The 26,720-nt window shown below is 39.6% G+C and overlaps 1 protein-coding gene and 1 non-coding gene across 2 annotated transcripts in view; both read right to left on the bottom strand.

Moving 5' to 3' along the window:
- The window catches only part of TIA1 (TIA1 cytotoxic granule-associated RNA binding protein), a 43,511-nt gene extending 18,534 nt beyond the window's left edge, over positions 1-24,977 (bottom strand). The window contains exon 1 of the mRNA XM_006882304.1: positions 24,934-24,977. Coding sequence (XP_006882366.1) covers positions 24,934-24,959 — 26 coding nt within the window. The 5' untranslated portion in view covers positions 24,960-24,977. The remainder of the gene's footprint in view (positions 1-24,933) is intronic.
- Positions 24,978-25,497: 520 nt separating this feature from the next.
- TRNAG-CCC lies at positions 25,498-25,568 on the bottom strand. The gene has a single exon. It is a non-coding gene; the product is annotated as a tRNA-Gly (tRNA).
- Between the last annotated feature and the right edge of the window lie 1,152 nt (positions 25,569-26,720).

A 26,720-nucleotide genomic window follows, 5' to 3' on the forward strand; every position in this document is an offset into this window, starting at 1 on the left:
GGCTAAATTATGTATACTGCATTGAAACAGATGAGGGAGAGAACAGTTTAAAAGCGATATATATGATAGGGTATTATGGTTATCACAAGAGTCCAGAATAAAGGTTGCATAGTGGAGTGTAATGGGGGTGGGGGTGGGGGAGGACTGTATACCAGTGAAAGAATTTTTCAAAGAGAGGAGTGAATTAGGAGAAAGGGGTAGGCAGGGAGAAAAGTGCAATAATGAATGAATGGAAATCCAAAATCTCTGTAAATGTTCATTGAAATTAATAAGAATTTTTAAAAATCAAGAAAGATGGGAATCAAGGTTCTATCCTTTGTCCAAAAAATATTCAATCTGTAAGCTGAACAAATTGGAGAAGGCAGACTTTATGAAGAAATGTATGGCATCAGGATTGGTCAGAATTGGAAGGAAAACTCATCAACTTTCATCATGCAGATGACTCATCTTGCTGGCTAAAATTAAGGATTTGAAACACTTGCTACAAAAGATCAACAACTATAGCCTTCAATATAGACTGCATCTCAAAATCAACAAAAATCCTCCCCACTGGGCTGATAAGCAACATCCTAACAGATGGAGACTGAAACTGCCATCATGATAGATGGGATTGAAATTGTCAATGATTCTGTCTTACTAGGACCCACACTCTCGGCACGAGCAGTCAAAAAAATCAAAATATGTATTGCAAGTCTGATATTGGTGACCTCTCCCAAGGACTGAGGTGCAAAGATGTCAGCTTAAAGACTCAGATGCACTTCATTCAGGCTTTCCAATCATCTGCTATGCATCTGAGAGCTGGACAATGAATAAGGTTGCCAGGAGAAGAATTGATGCCTTTGAGTTGTGGTGCTAGAAAAAAATGTTGAGTATCTCAAGGATTACTAAAAGAACTTGGAGAAAATGTAGTCAAGAGCACTCTTTGGAGGCAAAAATGGTGAAATTTCATCTCACATATTTTGGATATATTAGGAGAGACTATTCCCTAAAAAGAGACTTCATGCTAGGAAAGGTGGAGGGTCAGCAAAAAAGAGGATGACCCCAATAAGTTGGATAGTGTCTGAGGCAATGGGCTCACATGTGACAGGGATGATAAGAACAGCACAGATAGGACAGGGTTAAGATCGGTTGTTCATAGGATTGTATTCTACTCAACAGCATTTAAAAACAACTCTCACTAGTTTATAAAGTATGCAAAATCTTCAAGTTATTGCACAAATTACTAACTGCAAAGAGAGAAGTCCAATGTAAGAATGGGAATCTTTAGTTTGTACTATTTTAACTTAGTGATCAGATTATTTAATTTTATGGAAGGATGAGACCTTAAATGTGCAATATGAAGTTTGTAGCATCTCCTAATAAGTATCTAAATAAAAAAGTCCTAACTCAAACCTTAAGTTTAAATTTACATCTAATTATAAATTTACAAAATTTTGGCATTTAAAACAGTCATACAAATTCAGATGTTGGAAATCTTCTATAATAATGTGTTGGATCTCTAAAATTAATGTACAGGTTTTTTTTTTTAAAAAGCTAAAATATAGGAAGGGTGTTATTCATTAGACGAGACTTAAAAGAAAATGACATGTTTCTAGATACATATTTGTATCTTCAGGGAGCTCTGGTGGCCTAGTGGTAAGAAACAGAGCTGCGGAGGGTAAAATGGTGCAACCACTATGGAAGGCAGTATGGCGCTTTCTCAAAAAGTTGGAAATAGAAATACCATTTGACCCAGCAATTCCAATACTGGGAATTTACCCTAAAGAAACCAAAACTGCCACCACAGCAGATATATGCACACTCATGTGCATTGCAGCTTTGTTCACAACAGCAAAAAACTGGAAACAACCTAAGTGCCCATCAAAAACGAATGGATAGAGAAGCTGTGGCGTATTCACACAATGGAATATTATGCTGCACTGAAAAACAAGTAAATCATGAAATATTATACAAAATGGGTGATGCTGGAAGACATCATTCTGGGTAAGATAGCTCAGTCACAAAAGGACAAATATTGCACAGTGCCACTGTTGTAAAGCAAGACTGACATTAGAATTGGGGAGAAACGGGATAAATAATGTATACTGCACTGAAACAGATGAGGGAGAAAACTGTTTAGGAGGAATATATGATTCGGCATTATTGTCATGACAAGAGCACAGAATGAAAGCTGCAGAGTGGAGTGGACTAGGGGGATTGTGTAACAATGAAGTTTATTTGGGTTTTGTTTTGTTTTTTTACTTTTCAAAGAGAAAAACGAACTGGGGAGGGGGCAGGGAAGGGAGGAAAGTGCAACAATGAAGAAATGGAAATGCAAAGTCTCTGTAAACTTTCATTAAAATTTAAAAAAAGGAGTTGAGCTGCAATCCCTTGGGATGCAACTGAACTCCACTAGCTGCTCCACAGGAGAAGGAGAGCAATCTCTTCTCATGCGAATTATTGGGTCACTGCACACAACATGTGTATATCCTGTAGCTACATCCATGTACATGGTGAGCCAACATATGGTAAATTTATGTAAACTATTTAGAAATAACCAAACAACCTGAAGGAATGAGTTGTTAGTTATAGGGCATCAGGACCCCTTTTGGGGACATCAAGGTGAACTGGCATATATCCTAGTCCACAAAGTCAAAGTTCTACATCCTATTCTGGTAAACAAGACCTGGAATCTGAAGAGCTTGGCAGCATCAATCCCAAGTGCAACTGTGGTTCTCTCCCTGTCCAGAACAAAGGATGAAGAAAATGAAAGATGAAGAGAAACAATTAGTCCAAAGGAATAATAATTGTTGTTGTTGTTATGTGCTGTCAAGTCACCTGAGACTCATCTATGTACAACAGCCCTAAACTCTGCTCTGTCCTGTGCCAATCGCACTGTCTCTGATACACCCATCCAATTACCCGAGTCACTGAAGCAATCCACCTGTCCAAAGTATGTTAGACGGAGCCTCAGAATCCTTGCTTCCAAGGAGCAGCCCAGTTTAACCCTCTCCAGGATGAATCTGTTTGTTTTCCTAGTAGTCCATGGTACTCTCAATACTCTTCTCCAGCACCACAGCTCAAAGGCATCAATTCGCATAATCTTCCATTATCATGAGGCCAGAATTATTACACAGCACTCACTGCTGACTGCTCTAAAAGTAGAGACAAAAAGACAGCAACAGAATAATGGGGTAATGAAAACACAAAATCACAAAAATTATGAGGCTCCTGTTCTAAGAGCAGCTAGTCATAATCCAAGATTATGGCCCTTAGTGACCCTTTGGGCTTGGAACTAAACGATACTAAATTTTCGGCCAAACAAGAGATATGCTGGTAAGGTGAACAAGAACACTTGAGAGGTACTCATTCCTTAGAACAATCAATCATACATGACCAGAAGGCCAGAAAATAGGAAAGAAAGATGAAGGGAAACGAGAATCACAGGGAAGAAACAAGAATAGTATTGCTACTGATGCCATAGAACAAAATCTGCATGAATGAATGAATGGATAAACAACTAACTGCTTTTGAGACTTCACTCTTAGTAGTCATCCTTCGACATCACCAACAGCTCAACTTTCAGCCAGACAACAGACAGATCTATAAGGTGACACTACCACCAGAGGTCCTCACTCCTTAGAATAACCAATCGCGTAAGGGTAAAAAAAGCAGAATCTGGCCAAGGATAAAGCCTTTAAAAACAGGACGGCGTAGAATAGAAGGATTGATGAAAATTAACTCTAAAGGAAAAAAATGGGGAGATTGCAATTAGTTACATTGTGGGTATTATTACAATTAATGTAATAAAATGTGTAAGAACGGAATGAAAAACCAATGATTTGTAAATGCTCAAATTACAATAAAAATAAAATTCTCTATAAACTTTCAAAATTTACAAACACAAAAAGACAATGACAACTAAATAATGAGTAACTTTTACCTAGATTCTGTTATTTTGTGTACCAGAGAGTTGTAACTGACCCACTGCTGACACTACAGCAGGTTTCAAAGACAGTAAACCACACAGGAGGAGATTGCTCATCCTTCTCCTGTGGCTAGATCCTAGATATTTTTAAAAAAACAAAACCAACCAACACCTTTTTTGAGCAAATTAGTACATCTTAATATGGGCTAGAAATCAAATGATTACAGAATTACAGTTAATCTTATCAGTAGAAATAATATTAAAGGTAGGTACAGGAAAATGTCCCTTTTGGATATAACACTAGTATATCTGTATTAAGGGTTGAAATGGTCCAGAAGGAAAAAAGAGTAATGTCTCAAACAAAAATGGCAAAATGTTAAAAACTGTTAGGTTTGAGTACTCCTTGGGGGGGGGGGATCTCATTAAACAAACATTATTGGTCTGTGTCATAAAGTTGTAAACATCCAGCCATGGCTGACCCTCGAGCAGGTTTTCAGAAGCAGGAAATCACCCGGTAAAAAACTGTCCATCCTTCTCTGTGGAGCAGCTAGCTAATTTGAATTTTGTGCCTTGGAGTTGAGAGGGCAAATCCTTACACTATGCCACCATAGCATCCTCAAACAAACAGTAGATGGGAGGAAAAGTGTCACCATCCCAATCTCAGGCAAAGACTGAACAAGAAACAGTGTTAAAAGAAAATAAAGTTAATACAGTACCCAGGAAGCAAAATGAAGAATATTCCCTGCAGTAAGGAGAGAATGGTCAATATTTGAGAATGCTACTAAGAGGTTGACTTATTTCAACTAACAGATGCTGCCCTAGATGTGTTCACCAAGTTATATCAAGAAATCCAGAGAACTTGGCCTACTGACTGGAAGAGATCTATATTTGTTCCCAAAGAATGGTGACCCAAAAGAGTGTGGAAATTATCGAACAATATCATTAATATCATATGAAAGCAAGACTCTGCTGAAAATTATCTAAAAATGACTGGGAAAGCACATCAACAGAAAAGTGCCAGAAGTCCAGGCTGGGTTTAGAAGGGGTCGTGGTACTAAGGATACTGTAACTAATGTTAGATGGATCTTGGCTGAAAGCAGGGAGTACCAGAGGGATGTCCATCTGTGTTTTATTAAATATTCAAAGGTGTTTGACTGTGGATCACAACAAACTGTGTCTGACTCTGAGAAAAATGGCAATCGCAGAACTTGATCGTGCTAATATGAAACCTATATCTGGACCAGGAGGCAGTCGTCAGAACAGAGCAAGGAAACACTGCATGGTTCAAAATTGGGAAGGGCATACACCAGGGATGTGTCCTGTCTCCATACCTTTTCAACCTGTATGCAGAACAGATTATCCAGGAGGCTGGGCTCTATGAGAAGTGTGGCATCAGGTTTGGAGGAAGATTCATCAACAATCTGTGTTATGCAGATGACACAACCCTGCTTGCTGAAACTGAGGAGGACCTGAAGCATGTGCTGCAGGAGGTCAAAGACTGTAGCCTTCCATATGGATTGAGGCTCAATATCAAGAAGACAAAGATTCTCACCACTGGACCAATTGGCAGCTTCAAGATGGATGGTGAAGAGATTGAGATTGTTCACAGCTTTAGTTTGCTTGGCTCCTCAGTCAACACTCTTGGCACCAGGAGCCAGGAAATTAAAATACGTATTGCCATAGGAAAGTCTGCTGTTAGGGACCTCTCCAAAGTACTGAAGAGCAATGGTTTTCTGGAGACTAAGGTATGCCTGATACATGCCATGGTCTTTACAATCACTTGCTATGCGTCAGAGAGTTGGAAAATGACTAGGGAGGATAGGAGAATTAATGCCTTTGAGCTGTGGTGTTGGAGAAGAGTATTGAATATACTATGGACTGCTAAGAAAACGAACAGGTTCACCCTAGAGAGGGTTAAATCAGGCTGCTCCTTGGAGGCAAGGATGCTGAAGCCTTGTCTGACATACTTTGGACATGCTCCAAGGAGGAACCAGTCCTTGGAGAGGGACATCATACTTGGGAGATTGGAGGGACAGCACAGGAGGGGAAGACCCTTTCTGAGGTGGATTGATTTCAGTGACTGGGGTAATCAGGGTAGGTGTGTCGGAGACAGTGAGACTGGCACAGGATACAGCAGGGTTTAGGGCTGTTGTACATAGGATCGCTATGAGTAGCAGGCGACTTGATGGTACATAACAACAACAACACTAAAAGGTCAAATAAAAAGATGACTTGGCAAAAAGAGGAGCAAGATATGTGCCCAGAACATCTGGATAGTATGCTGGAGTCAGAATATGCTGGAGGAGGCCAGGTGCTGATTGTGGAACTATCAACAACTACTCATATGAAAGTTCAATATCATATCCATAGGAATGCAAATTTGATCTTGAGTCTATCCCCAATGAATTTAAAACCTATTCAAGAATAGGTTTGAGGCCTTGAACACTAATGAACAAAGACTAGATGAGCTGTGGGAAGATATCAAGAATATTGTTCAGGAAGAATGCAAAAAGTCATTACAAAGAAGAAGAAGAAAAGACCAAATAGATGTCAGAAGAGACTCTGAATACTGCACTAGAGTGCTGAGAAGCCAAAGAAAAGAGAAGCAAGCAAGAAGTTAAGGAGCTGAATAGATTCCAAAGGGCAGCTCAGAAAGACAAGGCAAAATATAATAATGAAATATGCAATAAGCAGGAGTTAGAAAATCAATAGGGCTTAACTAACTCAAAATTTCTAAAGCTGAAGGGAACTAAAGAACAAATTCAAGCTGCGAGTTATAATGCTTAAGGATGCTATGAGCAGAATACTGAACGACTCAGAAAGCATTAAAAAGATAGAAGGAGTATACAGAGTCAATGTACCAAAAAGTGGCTGACACAGAAGAATTTCAAGAAACAACATATGAACAAGAGACAATGGTAATGAAGGAGGAAGTTTGGGCTGCTCTGAAAGACCTGGCAAAATATAAACACCCAGGAATTGATGGAATACCAATTGATGTATTTCACCAAACAGATGCTGCCCTTGGTGTGCTCACCAAGTTGTGCCAAGAAATCTGGATGACAACTACTTGGTCAACTGAAGAGATCCATATTTATTCCCATTCCAAAAAAATGTGACCTGACAAGAGTGTGGAAATTACCAAACAATATCACTAATATCACACACTAGAAAAATCCTGAAGATTATCCAGAAATGACTGGCACAGTACATTGACAGAGAACTACCAGAAATACAAGCTGGGTTTTGAAGAGGTTGTGGCACTAGAGACATTACTGCCCATATCAGATGGATCTTGGCAGAAAGCAGAGTACCAGTCTGCGGTTCCTTGACTATGCAAAGGCATCTGGCTCTGTGGATCACAACAAATTGTGACTACCTTTGAGGAAAATGGGAATTCCAGAACACGTGATTGTGCTCACACTAAACCTTTACTTGGCCCAGGATGCAGTCCTCAGAACAGAGCAAGGAAACACTGCATAGTTCAAAATCAGGAAAGGACTGTGTCAGAGATGCATCCTATCCCCATACTTTTTCAATACGTATGTAGAACAGGTAATTCGGCAAACAGGGCTTTATGAGGAGCAATGTGGCATCAAGATTGTAGGAAGACTCATCAACAACCTATGATATGCAGATGACACAACCTTGCTTACTGAAACTGAAGAAGACCAGAAGTGCTTGATATAGAAGATCAAGCCAGGACTGTAGTCTTCAATATGGATTGAAGCTCAACATCAAGAAGATATAGATTCTTACCACTGGGCAAGTGGCATGATAGATGGAGAAGAGGCTGAGTTTGTTAGCAATTACACCTTGCTCAGCTCCACAATTAACACTTTTATTACCAGCAGTCAGGAAATCAAAAGATGAATTGCACTGGGAAAATGATGCTGTCAGGGACCTCTCCAGAGGGCTGAAAAGCAACAGTGTTAGTCTAGAGACAAACGTGCGTATAATCATGGTCTTCACAATTACTTGTGATGCTTCAGAGAGCTGGACAATGATGAAGGATGACAGAAGAATCTATGTCTCTGAATTGTGGTGCTGGAGGAGTCTTGAACATTACCACAGACCACCAAGAAAACAAATAGGTTTGTCTTGGAGAGGGTTAAACCAAGTCTCTCCCTGGAGGCTAGGATTTTGAAGCTCCATCTCACATACTTTGGGCACATAGCCAGGAGAGACTGGTCCTTGGAGAAGGGCATCGTGCTTGGAAGAGTGGAAGGACACCCCAGGAGAGGAAGACCCAGAATGAGATGGATTGATACAGTAATTGGGCAATGTGTCAGTGAGACTGGCTCAGGACAGGGAAGGGTTCAGAGCTATCGTGTCTCTCTACATTCGCCGGCAACAAACAGCGACACTCTGATGGGGGTAAGTACGATGGAGACACACCACTCTGGAAGCCGTGCAGAGTCAATGCAGCTCAATTTTATTGGGGGTTGCAGCACACTTATATACGAGCAAGTAAACAGGAAGACAGAATAGGGTGGGCTTGCAGATATGGGGCATGCAGATTGGTTAGGAGAACCTCAGGCTCACGAGGACTACCTCCACTCAACAGATGCGGCAGCCGTCTTCCTAGTGGTGAGCTTTCTCAAGCTGGTACGGGCAAACACAGGAGAGCTTTCTCTACCCCATATTAAAAGCTGTTGAGAGGCTTGCATTTATCCGGAGCTAGGTGATCTGTCCTGGCCAGAGGCCCTCTCTTCCTCCCCAACATTCCCCAACACTATCGTATAATGGGTTGCTATGGATCACAGGCGACTCAATGGCACATAACAACAGCAACAACGTATTATATTGGTTGGTTTTTATTTAAGCCTCGTTTAGGGTCAACAAGACCTCATAGAGGGCCTTTGTATTTAAAAGTTGGTTATTATTCTATTTTGGAGGAACATTCTTCTAAATGGTACAGCACTGTTCTGTCAATGTGCTGTACTGAGTTAACCTGGGTTTGCTGTGATGCTGAACCTTGTAGCACTGGAGTGTCAAATGTCATAACATTTACCCATGATGGACAGTGTTCAGTGGAGCTCCCAGTTTAGGATGGTTTAGAAGCAAGAGTGGCATCCATTTCCTAAACAACATGTCTCTGGAAACTCTATGAACTTTTTGAAAAACAACAATAGTTCTAGGAAGGCTTCATGTCTTTTGTTCATAGGGTCGCTATGAATCGTGCTTGACTTGACAGCAATCAACAACAATAATAGATCAGATGTACTATTACTGACCACAGGGCATGCTCACAGAGATATTTACCCACTAACACTTTTTAATTTATTTTTTTTTTTAGTAAGCCACCATAATTAAGGTCTTATAACATGCTTAGCCATGGAGCAATCTCATTTACTGAGTTTTTACATGTGTCCAGATCCTCAAATAAATCTCAATCCCATAGAGCCAGTTCTGACTCTTAGCCACCTTCTACTCCATTTCCAAGGGTATAAATCTTAACAAGAAGAGATTTCCCTTTTAACCAGTGAGTTGGTAGCTTTAGCCATCCAGAAATTCTCCGATGAAATATTCTACTAGATTGTGGTTTAGGTGCCAGGAAATCATTTCTAACTTATAGCTCCTCTGGAAAAAGATAGTCAATCTCCTCCTGAGTGATTTATAGCCTCTGCACACTCTCTGGAAGGTCAATTATGTGTTGGTAACTTTTCTACAAAAGAATGAAACACTGCCTGGTCCTGTACCACCCTCAAAATTGTTCTTATGGAAGTCTATTGTTGCAGGCACTGTGAAAGTTCTTTTTTGCTAAAGGTATTTTCCACTGACCCTTTGCTTGATGTCTTTTTTAGGGAATTGCTCCTCCTGGTAACACAGCCAAAGTATATAAGGCCAAGTCTCATCTTTGATTATAAAGAGCATTCGGACTATACTTAAAAAAATAATAATTGTCATTTGAGTGAAGGTTTACTAAGTAAATTAATTTTTCTTTCAATCATTCATACACATTTTGTTCTGGAATATTCATGATGTAACTGCACTTTTCCCATTTCCGCTCTGTTAACAGTGATTTCCATTAATTTTTTTAATGTATTTTTTTTAATTTTTATAATTTTGTGTGTGTGTGTGTACCATCAAATCAGATTTGATTGGTACAGGAGGAGATTGTTCCTCCTTCTCCAGCAAAGCATCTGGTGGATTTGAACTGCACACCTCTGGGATTGCAGTGTAGCTTCTTGCTACTAGGCCACCAGAGCTCGCCCATTAATTCTTTTATAACTGTTTTCCCTTTTAATGTGTTGATCATTCATTTAATGGATATTGTCTTTCCCTTTACTCATCTTATGTACCTTTTATTTACTAATTTTACTACCCTCTCATCCCTGCTAACCATCTAAGAATGATTCCGTGTGCAACCCTTTCCTTTTTTATCTGACTGTACTTCTCCCAAGGCAGATTTGTTATTCTGGCTGGCAGTCTATGGTATATTTAACATTCTTTGCCAATAGCGTAACTCAAAGGCATTTACTCTTTTTTGGTCTTTCTTATTCATTATTCCAGCTTATTCATGTAAGGAAGCAATATTTCATGGATCAAGCCAAGAGTACCTTCAAGTGTTATCTTTCACTTCCAGCACTTTAAAGAATTTTTTTATAGATCTGCCCAATGCAATAAATATTTATTTCTTGATTGCTGTTGATTATAGATCTAAGTAAAATGAAATCCTTGACAATCTCAATCTTTCATGTTATTAGGATATTTTTTAAATTCACAGTTGCACATTTTCTTCCCTCCTCCCAGCCCAACCTGTAATGCACCCCTTGTTTCAGATTGCTGTCACATACATCTAATCATATATTCCTTTCACAGTTCTCATCTGTTTTACTGCAGTGTTCATTATTCATCCACTCTCTTTCCAACAATCCCCATGTCTGTTCTATTTTATATTTTATAACAGTGGTGTTATGCAGTATTTGTCCTTTTGTGGCTGTGAAATTTCATTCAGCATAATGTCCTCCAGCCTCTCCTATGTTGTACAATGTTTTACGCATTCACTGTTTTTCACTGCTGTGTAATATTCCATTGTGTGAATGTACCAGTTTTTCTATCCATTCGTTTGTTGATAGCCACTTGGGTTGTTTCCATCTCTTCGCTATTATGAACAACCCTGCAATAAACATAGGCATGCAAACATCTGTTTAAGTATGGCTCTGGGCTCTTTAGGGGTTTTATATGTTTATCAGTGCAGTAGGCTCAGTCTTTGAACGTCTTCAGAATGTGCTTAATGTCATCTTTACCTCGAGAAAACAAACTTATGTTATCTGCAAATTGTAAGTTGTTAATGAGTCTTCCTTTAATTGCACTGTCACCTTCTTCACACAACCCAGCTTTTGGGATTATTTGCTCAGCATACGGTTTAAGAATGGTGAAAGGCTACAACTCCATTCTCGGAATCTTTTTTTTTTCCCTTTAACATGTAGAGTCCCATCTTTTGTTTAATGATTGCTTATATATTGTACAGATTCTGTGTAAACTATAGAATTCTTTGCAACTTAAGTCAATAATTTGTTATGATACACTAAGTTAAATGCCTTTTTGTAGTCAGTCAACCAGACAACTATCTTTGTGGTATTCTCGTTCAGCCAAGATCCATGTGTTATCAGTAAAAATGTCCCTCATTCCGTATCTAGCTTGAATTTCTTGCAGTGTCCTGTCAACATGCAACTGCAACCGCTTTTTAGTAAAACTTTTACTTGTGTGCTACATTAATACTGCTCAGTAATTCATTCTGTTGGACTGTCTTCCTTTGGAATGGGCTCAAATGTGGATGTTACCCTAGTTGGCTGGCCATGTAACCACCTTCTAAATTCCTTGATATAGAGGAGTGAAAACTTTCAGTGCTGCCATCATTTGCTGAAACATCTCAACTGGTATTCTGTCCATTCCTAAAGTGTTGTTCCCGGCAATGCCTTCAGACAGCTTGGTCTTCTTTTATCAGTATTATCATCAGATCACATTTTGTCTCCCGAAATGGCTGAATGTCCACTCATTCTTTTTGGTAGAGTAATTCTGTGATCTTTCATTTTCTTTTTATACTTCCTATGTCATTTTTGTCCACATAATACTTCACAAATGCAAAGACTGACATTTTTCTCCAGTTCTTTCTAGCTTGAGAAATGCCACATATCCTTCCCTTTTGGTATTTTAACATCATGCTTTATACTTTGTCATCTTGAATCACTCTCTGAAATCTTCTCAAGTCTTTTATTTTTTCCCCCATTGCTTTAAATGTTCTACAATTAAGAGCAAGTTTCGTATTTTCTGACAACCAGTTTCGTCTTTCTCATTGTTTTTAATTGTTTTTACATGACCTTTTGCTTTCTTCATGCATGATGTCCTTGATGTTATCACACAACTTGTGTGGTGTTCAGCTGTCAGTTCTCAAAGTGTCTATTCTTGAGATGGTCTCTAAATTCAGGTGGGATATACTTAAGGTCTTATTTTGGCTCTTGTGTACTTAATTTTCTTCAAGCATTACCTCTTCCCCTGAGCGCCTGAAGTTCTTGTTGTTAGATGCCATCAAGTCTAGTACAACTCATAGCAACCCTATGAACAGTAGATCTGAACCCTGTCCTATTCTGTTATTGTCATCATCTCCAACATACTTGAGCTCATTGCTGAATTGTGGAAATACACCTCACTGAGGAGCTTCCTCTCTTTTGTTGATCCTCCAAGCATGATCCCCCTTTCCAAGGAACAACATGTCCAAAGTACATAAGATGTTCTCAACAATATGCCCAATCATGTGAGATGAAGCTTTATCATCTTTGCCTCCAAGGAGTATTCTGGCTGCACTTCCTCCAAGACATGCTTGTTCTTTTGGCAGTCCATAGGGTATTAGGTACTTTTCTGCAATACCACAACTCAAAGGTATCAATTATTCTTGTCTTTCATAATAAACTTATTGTTGACTTCATTTTCATATCCTACATATAATCTACTGGTTGCTCTTTGTTTGTTTTCAGGCTTTTTGGGGGGGGCTACAGGGCGACTCCATCCTGAGAATTGCTTACAGTTTCTTCAAGCAAAAATATGGAACGCTTCACAAATTTGAATGTCATCCTTGTGCAGGGACCATGCTGATCTTCTCTGTACCATTTAACATGTTGTCACACTCTTTTAAACTGATGACTGTGCTTAGAAACAGCCCCCCCGATGTATTACCATCATTTGTTAAATTTTAGTATAACATGTTAAATTTTAGTATATGTACTGCCAAAGAGAGAACTGGTTGCTCTATTTTTAAAGCACATCCAGAATCCAACTACTTATAACCTTCACCAGTACTATTCACCAATCCAACAATACTATCCACCAATACCTATAAAGCATTTTAACTCTCACCTTGATTACTGTCTAAACAAGCAGTCTACTTGTTTCTGCCGTTACAAAGGTTAAGAAAGATCATTCCTCTATTTTAAATTACAGTTTCCATTTTCACTCAGATAAAAGACAATGTCTCCCTTTGTTATCGATCTGTACGCTGAGCAAATTATTTGAGAAACTGGTCTCTATGAAGAACATGGCATCAGGATTGGAGGAAGACTCATCAATACCCTTTGGTACACAGATGACATAACCTTGCTTGCTGAAAGAGAGGTGAACATGAAGCACCTGTTGCAGAAGATCAACATTGCAGACTTCATTGTGGTTTGCATCTAAATGTCAAGAAAACAAAAATTCTCACCACTGGACCAACAGGCAGCATCATGATGGATGGAGAAAAAAACTGAAAAGGTCAACAACTTCATCTTACTTGGATCCACAATGAACACACCTGGTACTAGCAGTCAGGAGATCAGATGTATTACAATGGGAAAAGTAGAGTCAGCCCTTTATATTCTGGTATGTTCTACCTCTTCTAGTATTCCCTTAGTGCTCCGGTTGGTCTCATGCCTTCTAGTCTTCACAATCTAAAATCGACCCAGTAAGCATATCTCTCCCTAAAGGCCTTTATAAGATGTTCTAGAATGTTCCTCCTTCAGAAATATGCATGACCCTCTCTCACTACCTTCAGTTTTCTACTCAAATGCCAGTTTTCAAGGAATAATCTTTATTATTGCATATAAATACCCTCTCATCTTGGCACTATTTTTCTACATAGCACGTTATATATTTTTTATTTGTTCATTGTGTTCTCTAGAATGTCAGTTTTCTCAAACAACTCGACAGCACATAACAACAACAACAACAACAACAACAACAACAACATTATATGTACTGTTATATTCCCAGCACAGTGACAGTCAGGTGTTACGCTTCTAAATACCGTTAGATGTATACGTTTCTAGTATAATTACCAAAAGTTACTAATAGTTATTTGGAAACAGCATAAGTATCCAGTACATTTTCTGACATGGGAGCCTCCAAAGACAAGGTTGTTACATAAAAAAATCAGTGTTATGTAAAAATGGAGGATAATGACATTTAAAAAAAAATCTTTTATTATTTTGTGTGTGTGTATGTCAAATCGGATCCAACTGGTACAGGAGGAGATTGTCCCTCCTTCTCCAGCAGAGCATCTGGTGGATTCAAACTGCATGCCTCTGGGATTGCAGTGCAACTTCTTGACACGAGGCCACCAGAGATCCCTCGGATAATGACATTATTACATAACTGCCCAACCACTGCGAATCACATTCCACGTAATTTTAAGTACTCTAGCCTTGACTTAAGTTGTTATTACTGCCACATGCTATTAATGCACTCACTAAATAGATAATGGGATTTTTAAATTTTTTTTAATCTTTCCCTAAATGAGAAACACTATATGGTACATGGAATGATGGAAAATGTAATTTCATTATATCATCTTAGCCATGCTTGCATTAAATATAATCGATAAAAGTACTGAGAGTGAAAAGACAAATCCTATGCAATCAATACATAGAGAAGTCTTTTCATACAGACTCTCTAAGGTCAGAAGCGTACAGAAGATAGTGGTATGACAGTAAGAATGAAAGCTTTGTGTGGGTGACAAAGGCAAGCAGTAGTAGCTGTAGGTTTTTAAAGATGGTCTACAAGGAAGATATATATTCTCAGCAAATGTAAATGCCGTGTAATAACTGGCCATCTCAGAAAGTATGAGTACACACCTAAAGATCTGAAAGTAAATACTCTGAGTACAAAGAATGTTACAGATGTCTGTACTTGGGGAAAATGAATGAATACTAAGCAACTCTAATTAAGGCACTCTGGTTGCAAGGTCCAGGATATGGAGCTGAGTAGTCATTGGACTGAACATACCAGGCCCTCCTGGGCAGTTTCCTCCCATAAAGATTTACAAGTTCAGCACCCAGTGGACACTGAGCCAGAACCAACTCAATAGCATGGATGTGGTTTATAGTATGTAACTACATACTAGTTGTGTTTTTGTTAGGTGACGTTGAGCCAGCTTTGACTCCAGAAACCCTATGAATAACAGATATGAACTCTATCCTATGATCTTTGAAATGCTCAAGCCCATTTTTACAGTTTCTGGTATATATGTTTTAATTTTTCATTATGGCAAATTCCAATTCATACATAAAAAATAGTATATACATATCACCTATCCATTATCATTGTCTGAACTTAAAAACTGTACTTTTATTATTCCTCAAAATAATCTTATGATATAAATGTTTTAAAAAAACAAAGTCTTTCTGACAATGTTTTCAAAGTACTAACTAGAAAACAAACATGTTTTTATTGGATGTTATCAAATCAATTACAATTCATGGCAACCCTCTATGAACAGCTCTTAACTTTGCCCTATCCTGCACCATTCTGATGCTTCATAGAATTCACAAGATGATAATGCTTCAACACTCAAATGTGACAAATGAGACTTTCTTCTGAGTCATTTATGGAGACAGCAGTTTTTAAGATTCATACCATATCTTACCTTCAAGAATGAGTAAATTTTTCAATTTAGTAGAGTGGCAGAATATAAGATCAATATCCAAGAATCAATAGGGTTCCTCTACAGTAACAAAGAGAACTCAGAGAAGGAAATCAAGAAAGCAATACCATTTACAATAGCCAACCACAAACTGAGACACTTGGGGAGTGAAACTAACTAGAGACACAAAAAACCTATACAAAAAAATGTACTGAGCATTTCTGCAAGACACAATAAAAGACCTAAAGAAGTGGGCAAATGTGCCCTGCTCATGGATAGGAAGACTCAATATTGTGAAAATGACAATCCTACCAAAAGCAATCTACATGTTCAGTGCAACCCCAATCCAGATACCAAATTAATTTTTCAAGGAGACTGGAAGGGAAATTGTCAGATTTATAGGGAGAGGCAAGAGACCCCAAATAAGCAAAACACTTACGAGAAACAAAAATGAGGTTGGAAGGATAGCACTCCATGACCTCAAAATCTACTAAATAGCAGCAGTAACTAAAACAGCATGGTGCTGGTACAATGACAGGCACACAGACCAATGGAACACTGAGAATCCAGAAATAGACCCAGTTATCTATGGTCAACTGATATTCGACAAGGAAATCAAAGCTATCAAAAGGGGAAATGATAACCTCTTCAACAAATGGTACTAGCAAACTGGACTTCCACCTGCAGAAAGCTGAAATAGGATCCACATCTCACACCATACACAAAAATCTACTCAAAGTGGATCAGAGACCTGGAAGTAAAGCCCAAAACCATGATGTTCATAAGAGACAAACTGGGATTAAGCTTGGAAGCGCTAGTCCAAAGTATAAAGAGACTGCCAAATACAACCAGAAATGTACAATCTAAAGAGGATAAAATTGATGAATGGGACCGTCTAAAGATTAAATTCATGTGTGCATCAAAAACGTTTTCCAACAGGGTGAAAAGAAAACCTACAGACTGGGAACAAACATTTGGTAATACCATCTCAGACAAGAGTCTTACAACAAAAGTTTACAAAATACTCCTGGGCCTCCACAAGAAAAAGACTGACAACCCAATTACAAAATTGGCAAAAGACATGGAAAGAATTTTCAAAGATGAGGACATTTGAATGGCAAACAGACACATGAAATGCTCTAAATCACTGGCAGTAAGAGAAATGTAAATCAAAACCACAATGAGGTACTATCTCACTCCAGTAACAGTGGCAAAGTTTAACAGGGCAGCAAGTAATAAATGTTGGAGAGGATGTGGGTAGAAAGGAACTCTTATACATTATTGGTGGGATTTTGAGAAAATGGGAACTGAGGCACAAAGACTTGTACACCAATGTTCAAAGCAGCATTATTCACCATTGCAAGAATATGGAAAACAGCCCAAATGTTCAACCACAACAAATGGTTTGGGAAATTATGGTACATTCACACAATGGAATACTATGCAGCACGTAAGAGGAATGATTTTGTAAATTACTACCTAACTTGGGGGGACTGGAGAGCATTATGCTGAGTGAACTAACTCCGTCCCACAAGGATGAATATTGTATAAAACCATTACTGTAGAATGAGTATAAGGATCCAAGGGAGGGGGGAGGTTGGAAACAGAGGAATAAGGATGTGCAGGGGGAGGGGGAATTAATCATGGGGTTGTACTGTTTGATGGTGGTGGGAGTAAGGGAAATTGAAAGAATTTGTTCTTGAAAACAATGTATTCAAATTTTGTAAATTAACTAGTAGAAACTTTTAAAGAAGAATGAGTAAACTTAATTCACTGCTTAAAACTGGCACAGTAGTTTTTAAAACAAACACACTGATCAGTTACTAAGCTCAAGACTCTGTGCTAGGGGCTAAGAATACAGTAAAAAGTCCTTGAATTCCAAGGTTATTCAAACAAATATTTTACATTAAAAATAAAATTACTGAGTCAAAAGCCTCTGCATAGTCGACGGGCCTGTGTGAGCAGTCTCCCGGCCCGCCTGCTCCCGGCTCCAGGGCCTCCGGCCTGGGCCCTGCGGGACCCGGGACTGCGGGGAGGCAGGGCCGGGAGTGCACCGTGGACACCCCGGCGCCCGGCGCCTAGCGCACCCCACACCGCAGCCTTAGTTTCACTTTTTTGCTTTTGCTCCACTGCGGAGGGAAGGTAGGATGGGAGTGCCGACAAGATGGCGGACGGGGAGCTGAACGTGGATGGTCTCATCACCCGATTGCTGGAGGAACTCTAACATGCTTAGTGGTAAAAAGATGCACTACAGCCGGCGTGGGAGCTGCGGCCTGGTGGGAGCTGCATCACTACTGACCTGCCCTCTGGTTGACTCAGCAATTCTGGTAAATCACCACCTGTAGCAGAATCATTACCTGTACTAGCCACCCCAGAGGAAATCACTGAGATGCAAAGGAAAAATGAGCTGAAACTCAAGATAAAGGAAGAACATCTTGCTGCTTTGCAGTTTGAAGGCTGCGGCACTTCCATGATACATCTTCAAGGATATGAGCATGTATGGCTGGCCCCGGTTGATGGCAGTGCATCTAGATTCCAGGGTCGATCTCCATAATGGTCTATGTGTTTCCTACTGCTTTGGCCCTTTAGAGTAGTGAGAGAAGACCTTCACCCTGAAACCCACAGCGTCCCTTTTCAGCAGGAAGTAGCTAAGAGAATGCGCCATCCCCTTTTCCTTATGAATCAGGGTGGAGTCTCTCTCAGGGAGGAGAGATAGGGAATGGCAAGGGACACACTGACAAGGGAGATTGATCACAACTGGCTTTGGCGGGCACTGTGGCAATTGGACAATTAAAACAGACATGGAGGGGAGGGAGGAACGGACTGGGGAGGAGGGTGGAGAAAGCGGTGCAACAATGAATGAATGAAAACCCAAAATCTCTGTAAATGTTCATTAAAACTAATAAAATAAAAAAAATTCGTATAAAAAAATTACTTACCAAAAAAATAAATAACTTACTGATAAGACTATAATATTCATACTTTAGGCATTAGCTGGTATTAATATTTAATCAAGATTGGTCCAATTCCATTCAACCTATGGTCAAATGATTTTTGACGAGAAGAATTCAATTAAGTCAGGAAACTGATAACTTCTTAACAAACAGTGCTGGCAAAATTGGGCATCCATCTGCAGAAAACTGAAGAGCAGGATCCACATTTCACATCATATACAAAAACAAATTCAAAGTGGGTCAGGGACCTAGAGGTAAAACCAAAAACTTAAAAGATTCTCAGAGAAAAAAAAATTAAGAACAAACCTAAAAGTTTGAAACAATGTCATGAATAGCTTTTCAAGCATAACAAAAAAGAGAGAATAGGTAAACAAGATCTTCTACATATCAAGTCCTTGTGTGCATCAAAAAATTTCCCCAATAGCTTAAAAAAGACACCTAAGCACTGTGTGTGTGTGGGGGGGTCCATTTGCCAATGACATTACCTGATAAGGGACTCATATCTAAACTTTATAGAATACTGCAGTACCTCAACAAGGGGGGAAAAAACACAAAACAAACCCAATCACAATGGGCAGAAAATATGAATAGACACTTCACCCGAGAAGCAAGTCAGATGGCCAGCAAATGTATGAAGAAATGCTCAAAATCACTAGATATTAGAGAGAAGCAAATGAAAACTAAGAGATATCACCTCAGCCTAACAACAAAAGCAAAGTTCAACAAGGACAGCAAATAACAAATGTTGGTGAGGATATAGAGAGCCTAGAATTCTCATACACTACTGATGAGAACGTAAAATGGTACCAGTATGGAAGGAATAGTAGTTGGAAAATATGGGCTTGGTGACAGAAACAAGGCTAGAAACAGAATGATTGAATTTTGTATTTGCAATGATTTATCTATTATTCAGAGGCAAGCTCAAATTGAGCAAGAAAATGAAAGTAAGTCCACAAGGATAAAAATATGATCTTTAATCTATTCCATCTGAATTTCAAGATCATCTTAGGAACAGGCTTGAACACCAATGATCAAAGACCAGATAAGCTGTGGGAGGATATTAAGGGTATCATCCATGAAGAAAGCCAAAAAGATCATTATGAAAACAAAAGAGAAAGAAAAAACTGAAATGGGTGCCAGCAGACACTCTAAAAGTAATACTAAAGCATTAAGAAGCCAACACAAAGAAAACATGTGGAAGTAAAAGAGCTGAACAGATTTCAAAGGGCAGCTCAAGAAGACAAAGAAAACTATAATGGAAAGTGCAGAGAGCTGGAATTGGAGAATAAAATGCACAACTCACTCTGCATTTCTCAAACTTTTATTATTTTTGGGTGAGTGTACCATCAAATCAGATCAGACTGGTACAGGAGGAGATTGTCCCTCCTTTCCTGGCAGAGGATCTGGTGGATTCGAACCGTGCACCTCTGGGATTGTAGTTGCAGCTCCTTGCCACTAGGCCACCAGAGCTCCTGCATTTCTCAAACTGAGATAACTGAAAATCAAACTTAATCCTCGAGTTGCACACAATATTGAAAAATGTTATGGGCAATATACTGAATGACCCAGAAACAATCAAAAGATGGAGGGAATACACAGAATCACTGTACCAAAAAAGAACTGATTGACACTGAAAAAATTCAGCACATACTATATGAGCATGAGCCAATAGTAATGAAGAAGTGGAAGCTGCATTGAAAGACTGGCAAAAAATAAGACCCCATGAATAATTGGGATATAAAATGACTTGTTTCAATTAACAGATGCTGCCCTGGATGCATTCACTAGCCTATGCCAGGAAATCTGGAGGACTGTTGTCTGGCCAACAGACTGAAGAGGTTCATATTTGTTCCTATTCCCAAGAAAGGTGATCCAACAGAATGTGGAATCACTAATATTATACGCAAGCAAAATACTACTTGAGATCATTAAAAACCAGCTAGAACTGAAACTGCCAGAAGTCCAAGCAGGATTTAGAAGAGGATATAGCACTAGGGTTATCACTGCTGATGTCATGTGGATCCTGGCTGAGAGAATATAAGAAGAATGTCTATTTGTGCTTTATTGACTATGCAAAGGCATTTGACTGTGCAGATCATATCAAGTCGTGGTTGACATTAAGAATGGGAGTCCCAGAGCACCTAATTTTGCTCATGAGAAAGCTACAACTCGACCAGGAGGAGGCTATTTTATGAAAAGAGCAGGGAAACACTGCATGGTTTAAAATTAAGAAGGGAGTGTATCAGGTTTGTATTCTCTCTCCATACCTATTCAATCTGTATGCTGAGTAAATTATTGGAGAAGGTGGATTTTATGAAGAGGAATGTGGCATTAGAATCAGAGGGAGACTCATCAATAACCTGTGTTATGCAGATGAGAGAACCCTGCATGCTGAAACTGAGGAGGAAGATCAAGGAACACAACCTTTAGTATGAATTGCATCTCAATGTCAAGAAAACAAAGACTTTTACCACTGGACCAACAAACAACATCATGATGGATGGAGAAAAGACAAAGTGTCAACAACTTCATCTTACCCTGGTACCAGCAGTCAGGAAATAAGGAGATGCAGTATACTGCAAAAGTCTGCAGTTAGAGACTTCTCCAAATTATTCAGGAGTAATGATTTCAGTTTGAGGACTAAGGTGCATCTGATTCTGGTCATGGTCTTTCCAATCACTTGCTATGAATCTGAGAGCTGGACAATGAACAGGGATGACAGAAGAACTGATGCCTTTGAGCTGTGGTGTTGGAGAGCACTGTGCATCCCACAGACAGCCAAGAGAATAGATGTCTTGGAGAGGGTGCAGCCTCACATACTTTGGGCAAGTTGTTAGAAAGGGCTATTCCTTGGAGAGGGACATGATGCTAGAAGGGTGGAGGGTCGGTGAAGGACTCTCTTGAGTGTGTCAGGAATTGTGAGGATAGCACAGGGTAGGTAGGGATTCAGATCTGTTTTTCATAGCGTCAAGTACTCAACAGCACCTACCAACAGCACCACCAACAACCACCACAAGAGGGAAGGCAGTCTGGCACTTATTCAAAAAGTTGAAAATAGAATTACTGTTTGACCCAGACACTGCACTTATACTAGGAATATAACCTAAAGAAATCAGAACTGTGACACAAATAGGTATATGCACACCATGTTTATTGCAGCATTATTCACAACAGCAAAGAGATGGAAGTAGCCCAACTAATCATCAACAAATGAAATGGATAAAGAAACTGTGGTATATTCACGCAGTGGAATATTACATAACACCGTCTATGCGTAGTCAAATACCTCATTCACAAAAGACCACTGTTATAACAGAATGCTTACAGGGGTTAGGAGAATAGGAAAAAAATGAATAGATAATAAACAAATTAAAGGAAAAGTCTGAAAAAAATTCTGACAGGAATGGATGAATACATGTTATCTGGCAATTAACAATGTAGACTAGGACATGCATTACAAATTGAATTGGGGAAGGATAGGAAGGAAAATGTATGTGAATGAATAACCAATTTCTTTGTAAATAGCCACTGAAATCACAATTAAAAACAGAGTGGAAACAAGAAGGCAACAGCCTTATGACCCATAGTGGCATATTTGAAAAATTTTGCTTCTTATCTCTGCAATGCTATGGTGTGTGGGTCTGGAAGTTTTAGTTCTTTTTAAAGGGAGGGAACTCCTATTTGGAGACAAGAATGATTCCAGGGAACTGGAAGTAAAGAACATCGCCCAATCAATCACTCTGGGCTTCCTGAAACTCTTAAAAAAACAAGCAAAGAAGAGAGTTACTGTATTGTCTGATTACCAAAGGGAAATGGAATTGATTATATATAATGAGAATGAAGTTATTTCTGGAATATAAGATTTCTAAGGTTGTCTCTTAGTACCACCATGTTCTGTGATTAAATAGAAAACCACAATAACAACCTCCCACCCCAACTCCATACAGGCCCAACCAACTGCAAGAATGGGAATTCTGGTTAAGGGAGGGAGAAGCATGAGAAATTTAGAGAATACTCTGTAAATGATAACATAAATGTGGTTTTAACAAACAGAAAGGTACATGACTTATGGTGAGTTACTTCAATTCCATGCTTAGCTTTTTTTTAGTAGTTGCAAAACAAAATTTTATACCTCAGAGTGCTTATGAAGATTAAATGGATTAAGTAATACACTTAACCAGCAATGAGTGATTGTGTATTGACTAAAACTGCCTTTAATATTTTCTCCTGCAATGGATGGTCCCCTGCACTCAAACTACTTGCTTTTGTAGGCTGGCCTGAGGGAGCTGAAGTTGCCTCAATGGCAACTTTGTTATTCCTAAATCACAGTGCTGAAAGCTTACATTTCCTGATTATTTTGGCAGCTCCAGAAAAATTAAAAACTTCAGTAAGTCAGTGTCTTAAAAAGACATATGACAAACAGTTCTTAACCCAATATACTTCTGGTTATCATACTTCTAGCCAAGAGATAAACAATACTTACTAAATCCCTGTCAGTAATAAGGAATTGTGCTGCGAACCCAAAGGCAAGTGGTTGAAATCCACCAGCTGCTTCATGGGAAAGACAGGCCATCAGCTTCCTTGCAGTTTGCCAGCTGTGTTTACCCACTGGAGAGTCAGTTATGGGTTGGTTCTGACTCCAAGGCAATGAACAATTAAATTAATCTACATGAGTTTTGGTGGTGGTAGTGATTAAACTGTTGGCAGTTCATATTCACCAGTGCTGTGGGAGTAAGGTCAGTTGGCTTCTGTAAAGATGACGGTGTTGGAAACCCTATGGGTCAGTTCTGTTTTATAGGATATCAATGAGTTGGTACTGTCTGAAAGGTTATGGGGGTTTGTGTTTTCAAATAATTGGAAGATGAAAAATTTTCGAGAAAGATAGGTCATTACTAATTTGCTACATCCTACTAAAAGTATTATTTTAAGGTAACTAGCAGATAATCAGATAGATAAGTAGGACATTTAATAACTTGTTAAGAAAAAGCTTCCGTTTTGGTATTTGTAGTCTGTATGAAGGATACGATCAAGACTGGCCTAGCTGTAAGAATGGGAGTTTTGTTTAAATGAGAATATGACTATTTCACATATAAATGACAAGTATTAAAACTTTTTCAGAGATGAAAAAAAATAGCACTACACTGTAGTTCAGTAAGAGCCAAAAAACACTGATAAAGTCACAAAAAGAAATCGGAGATGGCATTTATAATGCACAGATTTCTCAAACTGCCAGTTTTACAGGAGTGAAACAAAGAGCTACCATCAAGAATTAATTTGGGCTCTTTCTTTTTGAAAAAAGCAACAAAGGCGGGTTCACTTCATCACGAAAAACAAAGGAGAACACTGGGAAGTTACTGACAAAGAAATCACTCCAAGATGAGATCACTAACGTCACCTCCAAAAATTCAGACTTGCCCAAAAATATTATTTACCGATTTCCTCATAAAAGCGACTCTCTTCCTTAGTAACATGTCAATCACTACCAGCAAGGGATTATAAAAGTATATTAAGTCCACTTCCCCTCTGTCGATGAATACCTTTGCGTGAGATGCCCATTTTTAAAAGGCAGTTTCAAAATCCTTGCATTTTTCGGTTAACTTTTTGGTTGCTTTTTATTTGGAGGAGAGGAAGATGCTACAGAAGGAAATCTAAAGAACGGTTAAATAAAAATATTTGGCTTTCTGCCCCAACTGACAATTGTGAACATTAGCTTCCCTGATTAAAAGTACCAGCAGTCCCAAGTAAAAAATTCCTAATGAAAAAGAAATGAAGAGTGTAAAAGGAAATAAGAGTAGAATGAAAGAACGAAGGATTTAAAGATGAAGAGTTCAGCCGGGAGGAGGGGGCGGGAAAAGAAAACATGGGGACAAAAGAAAGGATCACCGAGTCCTAGGATGAAGTTTGAATGAAAAGCGGTTTCGTCAAGTCTCCAGCTGCAAAGGAGCCCGGGCGAAGCCAAGGCCACGCGAAGGGGCAGCGGAGCCCAAGGGCTTAATTCGGGGGGGCTCTGCTCCCCTTCCCCTCGTCCTCTCAGAATCCACACGTGTGTAAGGGGAGGACCCACGGTCCCACCGCGTCCACGGTCAACACAGGGCTGGGGAGCGACGCTGGGCCGAGGAAACCCTCCCCGGCTGACCCCCATCCCTGTCCCCTCACAGCTGTCCCAGACTCACAGAGTCTTGGGCATCTCGTCCTCCATGGCTGCTGCGGTCGCGGCGGGGCCTCCGGGTCCAGGTCCCTACCCTTTACTACCACCCTAACCTTTTGAACGGCAATGGCTGCGGGAGAGCGGGGTTCCTCGGCTGGCCAGAGGTTACTCCGCCTCCTTTGGCGGCAATTACACTAAACCGGCCAGCCCAGTGAGAACAATGAAGCCTCAAAACAAGATGGCGGAGAACCGGGAGCCTTGGAGCCGCCAGCCAAGTGACCCGATCAGCGCAGGCGCAGAAAATCATGCATGTTTCAACCTCCGGGCAGCTAGACTACACCTCAATCCATAGGTTAACTTGTTGCGCAGCCGCGCTTCGACTCTTGACCAGGGATGTGCCAGACTGCGCAGACGCATGACTTAACCATTGCAAGGGTGCAGTAACGATCATGTCTTCCAACTTAAACATCATACAAGTCAATAATACCTCAGTGAAATAGAAAGTTGCAGTGATATTAAAAGTTCTTGAAGAAAATGGAATTATTGAATAGTTCCATCGATTTCACTTTAATGGGAAAGTTAAAAGTAGTGCGCCGCCCGGGAATCGAACCCGGGTCGCAAGAATGGGAATCTTGCATGATACCACTACACCAGCGGCGCCGATGGCAGCAAGATTTGTGAAAATCCTCTAGGAAGTAATACTGGTAGTAGTTTTGTTGTTTTGGTTTGGGGTTTTTTTTTTCTTTTGAGCCCTATGACCATGGAAACGAGTTATTTCTTCATTCATTTCAAATCAAGTGCTTATTTACACAGGAATCGTTCCTGTAGAGGAAGAGAGGGAGAAGGAAGGGAAGATAATTTATAAATAGTATACACTTATGAAGTTGGATGAAGGAAATCTACATTATAATAAAGGGATTATCAGACATGCCAATAAATTACATTTATTAATTGTAATTAGTATTATACAACAAAATGTGTATTAATGATTGGCTGAAAAACCAATATCTGTAAACTTGCACTCAAATAAAAATAAAGCTTTTTAAAGCACAAATAAATGCTTGCTGAGAGCCTATATGTGTCATTTTTTACTAATATAAGGAATAATCTATTTTTTTTATACCAATACAACTGAAAGGATGTTCATACAGAAAATTTCAAAAGGTTTTACTTGAGAAGATAAAGGTCTACATTACGAAGCATCTGCTTGATACTCAGAGTTTCTAAATTGAAGAGAATCCTTCAACAAAAGCGACATGCTTGTTTCCTCAGAGTACTGGTTCATTGTTGGTGGGGGTGGTGTGTACCGGGAGTTGAGACGGAACTGACCCATGGCTGACCCTCCGGTGGGTGTTGAGAGGCAGTCAATTGCGTAAGAGGAGATTGTCCGTCCTTCTCCCACCGAGCAGTTGGTGGCCTCGAACACTTGGCTTTAGGACTGCAGCGCAGCTTCTTGCCAACTGCTTCGTTGTTATGTGCCGTCGTTTTGCCTGCGATCCTATGTACAACAGCCCTAAGCCCTAAACAGGATAGATCCTGTGCCAATCTCATTGTCTCTGATACACCGACCCCCATTACCCCAGTCACTGAATCAATCCATCTCATTGTTGGTCAACTTCTCTTGCGCTGTCTCTCCATCCTCCGAAGTGTGGAGGTCAAGTGTTGGTCAACCTCTCCAAGGACTGGTCCCTCCTTTCAACATGCCCAAAGTATAGCACAGGAATTTCAGAATCCTTACCTCCAAGGAGCAGCCTGGTCTCACCTTCTCTAAGACAAACTTGTTTGTTCTTCTAGCAGTCCATGGTATATTCA

The sequence above is a fragment of the Elephantulus edwardii genome, unplaced genomic scaffold, assembly GCF_000299155.1.
Source record: "Elephantulus edwardii isolate Elephantulus edwardi_28Jun2011 unplaced genomic scaffold, EleEdw1.0 scaffold00019, whole genome shotgun sequence".
In the NCBI taxonomy this organism is placed as follows: Eukaryota; Metazoa; Chordata; class Mammalia; order Macroscelidea; family Macroscelididae; genus Elephantulus; species Elephantulus edwardii.